The sequence below is a fragment of the Lynx canadensis genome, chromosome F2, assembly GCF_007474595.2.
Source record: "Lynx canadensis isolate LIC74 chromosome F2, mLynCan4.pri.v2, whole genome shotgun sequence".
Taxonomy (NCBI): Eukaryota; Metazoa; Chordata; class Mammalia; order Carnivora; family Felidae; genus Lynx; species Lynx canadensis.
In genome coordinates, this window is record NC_044320.2 from 8793368 (window position 1) to 8800905 (window position 7538).

A 7538-nucleotide genomic window follows, 5' to 3' on the forward strand; every position below is an offset into this window, starting at 1 on the left:
GGGGTGGGGACCAGACTGAGCCGGGCTGAGGACCAGACTCGTTCGGAAGGGCCCTTGAGCGTTCCAGCTGGGACGCACCTTAGAACTCCTCTTTGACCCACCTGCCCATTTGAAGCCGGACGTGAAGCCCACGGTTTCCTTTCGGAAGGATCTTTCCTGGGCACTTACAGCGGGGCGGGCCCCGTGCTGGACGGGGCTGGCGCGGTGGGTCCCTCAGAGGCCCTGTCCTCGCGGGGCTCGGTCTCACTGTGCCGCCTTTCCAGGCTCTTAATTCCCAGACCTTATACTTCCATGCCAGGGGTGCCCGCAGCCGATCCTGGGGCCCAGGCAGGCGAATTTGATAATTAATGCCAGGCATCTTCGGCATTAAATGTGCCAGATACGGTGCTGAGCGCTCGGCATTAAATGTGCCAGATACGGTGCTGAGCGCATTCCGTGCATTCGGTTAGTGAAGCCTCATACCAACCCTTTGTGCAACAAGCACTCCACGCCCTTAACCGGTAGGGAAACTGAGACTCAGGGAGGCCAGGCTGTTGCCCAGGTGCACGGGCAGCGACTGGCAGAAGGATTGAACCTGCAGGGTCTGACTCTAATCTCCGTGCTTGAAGCCTCCGGCCTCCCTTTGAATCACCACCAAAGCCACAGTCCCCCTCTCTCTAGGACTTCCCCTTGGGGGCCGAGGCTCTTCCTGGAACCCCAGGGTGCTTGGCTGGGCCCTTGGGACCCCCTGAGGCTTTTACCAAGCTCCCACTTTCTTTGGGTTTTGCAGCCTCTCCCCGTATTCCCCAGAACACACAGGAGCCGGCCCCAAGCCCTGCCCCCTTCCCCAGACAGCTCGGACACACCCACTACAAACAGAAGCGCTTCCCACGGCGGTTCCCAGACTTTGCTGCCTGTCAGAACCACCCGGAGGCTTGAACAGACACAGGTGGGCAGTCAGGGTCCCCAGATATCCCAACTTTTCCACGGAGTTCTACATGCAGCAGAGAACAGCGAGCCCACGGACCCTGTTAAAATACAGATTCCCGACCCCCACCTCGAATGTTCGTTCGAACACTTCCGTTGTTTATAAGCCCCCCATGTGTGGTATTTCGTTACAGCTTGCCTGAATGGGTGAAGACTGTGTCACTTAGCCCTCTCGACAAAGAGGGTGGTCACTAAGCAGATTAGAAGAAATGGATTGATCCCTTCAGTTGTACTATTTACTGGACAAATTTAACCTGATGAAAACTGGGGGAGGGGGGGAATGAAAGCCCCTGTAGGAAATGCTGCAAAAGTAGTTTTGAGATGCTGTTTAAAGATGAGGAAGAACTGAGACCCCTGGCTGGCTCGGCTGGTTAAGCGTCCGACCTCGGCTCAGGTCACGATCTCACGCTCTGTGAGTTCGAGCCCCGCGTCGGGCTCTGTGCTGACAGCTCGGAGCCTGGAGCCCGTTTCGGATTCTGTGTCTCCCTCTCTCTCTGCCCCTCCCCGGCTCATGCTGTCTCTCTGTCTCTCAAAAATAAATAAATGTTAGAATTTTTTTTTAAAGATGAGCAGGAACTATGGGTTTCAGGGTGTTTTCCAGCCCTCAGGCACAAGTCAGTGTTCGATTTGACTCGCACGTCGGTTTTCCAAGAACGCCGGGCAACAGGCAAGGGGGCAGGAAGTGGGAGGCTGGCCGTGGCGGGGTGGGGTGCCTAGGGAACTGAGATTTCTGCTTGATGATAAAGTGGACCCCACCCCCTTCTGAATGTGAGTGTGGTTCATCGGTGACAGGGACACCGGGGTGAGAGGAAAGGGCACAGCCTCAAGACTACCGCTCGGGGTGGTGAGGAATGTGATGGGGTTGAGCCCAAGCTGCCAAGGACCCCCGTCATGGGGGTTTTCAGGGATGAGCTGTCTCTTCCTGCCTCTTTAGTCCCCGGCACCGTGCCTGGCTTGCCCTGGGCAAGTGCTCAGACCACCGGAAGGGATGGTCCTACAGCCTGGCTCAGCCGCATTTGGGAGGCTGCACCCAGAGGCTCCACAAGGGGGCAGGCTTGAGACAGAAATGGCGTGAGCGGACCCCAACCGTGTTCTGGGGGGGCTTCAGGAAGGGGCTGTGCTGCTGGGAAGCAGTTTCTGTTCACCCCTTCACTGAAAAGAGGGCCCTGAGGTGGGGGAGTAGAAGAATGTGGCCCCCTGTGGCCTGGGCCCACCTGCTGTCCCCACCCCATTGTTCTCACATTTGGTACCCCTGATGCGGCAGTCACAGTGTAAGTGGGGGACACCTATTTCCTGAGCTCCTTGTAGGAGAGAACCCCTAGGGGTCTATACGCCTGTTCCCAGGGCGGGGGGGCTGCCCTGCAGGGGAGGCCTGTCTTCGAAAGATCTTAGTTTCCCAGTCCCTAACGTCACCTGGCCTGAGTGTGGGAGGACCCAGCACTGTCCAGAGCCCTCCAAGCCCGTCTCTGGCTCTGATTGCAGGATTTCCAGGGAATAGAAGGCCCCGCGGCTGACTCGGCATTGGCCAGGCTGCGTGTCATGGGATGTGGAAGATCTTTTGAGATTTTCTGCTAATCGGCTTTATAAGCATGCAGTCTTGGGGCGCCTGGGTGGCCCAGTCGGTTGAGCGTCCGGCTTCGGCTCAGGTCACGATCTCACGGTTTGTGATTTCGAGTCCCGCGTCTGGCTCTGTGCTGACAGCTCAGACCCTGGAGCCTGCTTCGGATTCTGTGCCTCCCTCGCTCTCTGTCCCTTCCCTGCTCACACTCTGTCTCTCTCTCTTTCAATAATAAATAAATGTTTAAAAAAATGTATAAGCATGCAGTCTTGTGAGTTTCTGGGGGGGGGGGATCTCAACTTTATATGACAGGGTTGAAGGGTCAGGAAGCCAGACTTCTTTCCAAATAACAAGCCCTCGTGTGTTCGTTTGTTCGTTCGTTCATTCATTCATTCATTCATCAAACACATATGAAACATCTCCTAAATTCCAAGTACAAAGCCTCAGGGGACCCCCAGCCTTCTGAGGAGACAGGAATATAGAAAGGGTAACTGCATTATAGAACAAAGGTTGGAACCTTCAACCCATTGACCACATCTGGCCCGTTGCGATTTGTAAGGGGGAATGAGTGGATTTCACATTTTTTTTTAAAAAGTTGTAAAACACAACAACAAAAAGAAAGAGGAATACTCCACGGAGACCTTATAGCCCACAAAGCCTAGAATATTTACCATCTGATCTTTTATAGGAAGCGTTTGCTGTATTCCGGGACAGAGTGACAGTACTGTTAATGACCGCTAACCCTTGCTGGCACACGTGTCGGGGGCAAGCGTTCGTATCAGCACTATTCATGTTAACAACTTCAAAACCTGTTCATTCCGGGGGCGCCTGGGTGGCTCAGTCAGTTGAGCGTCCGACTTTGGCTCAGGTCACGATCTCGCGGTTCGTGGGTTCGAGCCCCGCATCGGGCTCTGTGCTGATGGCTCAGAGCCTGGAGCCTGTTTCGGATTCTGCCTCTTCCTCACACTCTGCCCCTCCCCTGCTCATGCCCTGTCTCTCTCTCTCTCTCTCTCTCAAAAATAAATAAACATAAAAAACTTTTACAGAACCCATTCATTCTTTGCTGGAGACACGTGTACGCATTTACCAAAGTCGGGAGAGCCATACGGGCTCTCTCACCTGTTACCAACTTCAACCATGAGTCCTTAGTCCTTATTCAAATTGCACTGATTGTCTCCAAGGTTTTTTTTTTTTTTTTCTTTAATCAGATGGTTTCTCTGAATCAAGATCAACACAAGGTCTACATGGGATTCTGCGTTTCGCCTTTTATGCCTCTTTTATTCATTTACACCTTATGTAAATCATTTAATCCTTGCGATAACCCTAAGAGGCGGGCTGCTTTTACAATCATCTTCCCCAATTTACAGAGGAGTGAACTGAACCACAGAAAGGTCAGATAATTTGCCCAAGGCCACTAGCAAATGGCAGAGTTGGGATTTGAACCCAGGGGCCAACCTGTGCAGGGCCTCAGCAGACTCTAAATGAGGGCTAGGAGAACATGATAAGAAGGCCAGGGGCAGAGGCATGGGAGCAAGGAGTGAGTGCTTCTTGGAGGAGGCGTTCTTTGCATTGTGTCCTTAAGGATGAGCGCGAATTGACCGGGAGGGCAGAGAGAACGTCAAAGCTGAGGAACAGCAGGAGTAAGGCCATGCGGGTGGCAGCGATGTGACACAGGAATGAACAGGGGTCAATACTGGGGTTTAGGGTTCAGAGCTATGGAGATGGTAGGCTGGGGCCACAGTCAGAGGACCTTAAGGGCCATGCCTGGGACATGTGCGTCCCCCGGGGGAAGGAGGGGTCTTTCCTGAGTCAGCCACCCCACGGTGTCAGGTGATGATCCAAACAACCCTGTGAGATCAGCCCTCACGGTCTCAATTTGACAGACGGGGAAACCGAGGCCCACAGAGGTTAAGAGACACGGCAAGAAATTTACGCACTCACTTCTTCTGACTCTGGGTCTCACAGTCCTCCACAGACCTCTAAGGGACCCTTCTCTTGCCCAATTTCCAGTTCATGTGATTCCCCCAAAGGAACTGAGAGCCTTCCATGCCCCAGGCCTGGAAGTGACGGTGGCCATGGGGTGAGCAGGGAGGGGGCCGGCCCTGGAGCCATAGCCAACACAGACAAGGGTGGAAGAAACTGCCATCTGTTGAGGTCAGACCTGTTCCAGGGAAGAGGGAGTTTCTGCCTGATGGGGCGGGGAGAGGCGTCTTCAGCTCCTAGGCCCGTACCTGGAGGTGAGACGCCCTGGGTTCCAGCTTCCCTAGCACAAAGCCTCCACCAGAAAGTTCAGTTTCGTGCCTTCCCTGCCTCCCTGTCCCCTCTATACACAGCCTGCCCCGCCCTTCTGGTTTTCTTCACTCATTCATTCAACCAACAAGGCATGCATTAGGCCCCTATACCCTAGGGGCTGTACCCGCGGTGACAGCCGAGCTGAGCGGGGAAAGTTGCAGGTCTAGAAGGGAGAAAGCCTGAGCGAGGCCGGGGGGTAGGGCACGGCACATGCCAAGGCCCGGGGGTCTGTCCTTGCGGGAGGAAGGAGCGTGAGGAAGGGTGGCTCGTACGTGGGGCCAGGCCCGCAGAGAGCTCCTGTTGAATGACGTGTGTCCTTCCACCTGGGCAAGAACACGGAAGAGGGGGAAAGGCATTTTAGGCAGAAGGAACAGCAGGGGCATGTGCACAGGAGTGAGGTCATGCGAGTATTTGGGAACGTGGCCCTTGAAGCAGGGGAGGAGGTGAGCGAAGGCGGTCCCAGAGGATGAGGCTGGAAAGCAGGCTTGGCGAGACTCAGAGGAGCAAGTAAGGTAGTATTCAGGCAGCGCCCAGCTCCTTCCCTGGCACAGTGACATTCAGAGAGCGTAAGTCCCTGTGTCACAGGAAACTGAGGCTCAAAAAGGTTGAGTAAGGTGCTCAAGATGGTCCCCTTTACTCCAGATCATTTTGATGGCATTCTCTTCCCTCCAAGCTGCGTGCGGGGACTTAGACCTCTAGGCCGCAGGAAACCCCTGGAGGTACCGTAGGGAGGGCCTTGCCCCCACTGACAGCTGGGAGGAGTGACGGACGGAGGCACTGGGAGGGGACATAAGGGTGGATGGTGGCCCCAGCTCTCTCAGGATATTCTTCTAGCCTTCACCCCCTTGCGCATTCCTGCCCTGGGCAGCCGCATGGCACACGCCCTTTCTCTCACCTACGAGACACAGCGCAGGATTCCCAGGGGGGCTGGGCTGGACCCCTCTCTTCCTCTTCTTAGGACCTGGGCTCTCAATTCCTTAACCGCCCCCTCCTACCCCCACCAAGGCTCAGCAGATCCACCCTCGATGTCCCAAGCCTGGACTTGCCTCCAGGCTGGGGTCCTTGGGGTGGGTGGGCTCAGACTGTGTCCCATCCCCTGGGATATTCATTATTCACGTTTTGAGAGGCCTGGTTCCTCCTCCTCTGCTTCTGTCTCCCTCCCCCCACCCCCTGCCTCTCTCAGAGAGGAGGAGCAGGAGGGCAGATTAACAGGATGTCAAGGCTGGAGGAGGGACAGGTACGATTTTTGAAATCAGGTGTGCGTAAGAATCACCAAGGTGCCAGTTAATGTGCACGATACCTGGGGGCCTCTTCCCAGGAATGCAGGCTCAGAGCCCTGGAACTGGTGTTTTTCTCCTGCAGCCTTCGGAGCTTCCCCTCAGATTCCTCGCTGCAATGCCGTCTGCTGGGGTAAAAGTTTGTCTCCAACACGCGAGCCATACTTGACCTTGGGGACAAAGGCCACAGCTTCTCACCGCATCTCTGGAAATGGGAAGGGGCTGGGTGCCCAGCAAAGCTGTCAGCATCCATGTAACAGTAAGTGGATGGGCTATGAAAACCGGGGTCGGTAGCAAGGGACTCGGGGTCGTAAGGTCTAAGTCTCGGCTACAAGCATCGTCATTCCCCGGCGCCTCGACCATCATCACCATCGTCATTAGTATTTCTCCCTCTCCGTGATAATCCAAATGTGTTCATTGACTCCCTTGAAATGTCCTGGGAAGCTCGCCAGGATGTGAAGACCTTGGGAGCTTCAAGGAGATCAGCTCAGCGCTGAGCCCAGCACAACCCACCAGGAAGCCTGCCCCTCCTCTTGCCCACCCGGGGCCCGGCCTACGGTCTTTATCAAGCCCTGCTCATTTGCTCAGACCTGGCACTTCTCTGCAGCCAGCGCCGCAGCTCAAGCTGGGAAAGGGAATCGGTTCCCCACTTCCCCTTGGGGGTGCTGCGGCTTTCTGTACTTCATCTGTATTTCACTCCTTAATCATCTCGATAACCCGTGGAAGCAAGTACGAATACGCTGTCTTTTCACAGATGAAGAGACGGGCTCAGTGGAAAAGCTGGGGTGGGTAGAGCCCTCGACATCTTTCCCTTTCCACCTATGAAAATCCATCTATGTGCCCTCGTGTCTTGCCCGGCCGACACCGTCTCGCGAAACACGATGTGTGCCGTCTACGGAATTCTACATTTTCTAGGAGCCACGCTGGAAACTAACAAGAAATCAGTGAGCGTTAGCTTCGTATTTCTTTAACCCCATATATGAAAAGTATTCTCATTTCACCGTGGGGTCAGTAGAAAAATTACAGGGAGGACTGTACGTCCCGTGCTCACAGCGGATCTTTGAAAGCTGCTGTGTGTTTTGCACCCTCAGCCGGGACGAGCCACGTTTCAGGTGCTCGGTGGCCGCATGTGGCCAGTGGCCACTGATGCCTGCTTCACAGACGTGGCCTGCGAGTGAGCTGCTGTGTGCAGAGCGCTCAGGACACTACGTGCAGGACCCAGCAAGCACCTGATCGGTGTCTGCCTTCATTACGATCAGCGCTGCCGAGGCGTGGGGAGCCCCGGTGGCGTCGACTGAACGAACGTACAACGTGCTGAAGTCTCGCTCTTGGGCATCTGTGGCATCATATGGTCCCGGCTCCAAACCTCCTTCCTCCCTTTGCTCTCCTGGCTGTGCTCGGCAAGCCTCCCACCCCCTCTCAGGGGCTAAGCCCAGCCTGGGCCA

At 55.3% G+C, this 7538-nt stretch overlaps 1 protein-coding gene across 1 annotated transcript in view; it reads right to left on the reverse strand.

The window, feature by feature from the left end:
• Positions 1-6256, reverse strand: part of CCN4 (cellular communication network factor 4) — a 28046-nt gene extending 21790 nt beyond the window's left edge. The window contains exon 1 of the mRNA XM_032591990.1: positions 6117-6256. Within this exon, the coding sequence (XP_032447881.1) occupies positions 6117-6256 (140 nt within the window). The remainder of the gene's footprint in view (positions 1-6116) is intronic.
• Between the last annotated feature and the right edge of the window lie 1282 nt (positions 6257-7538).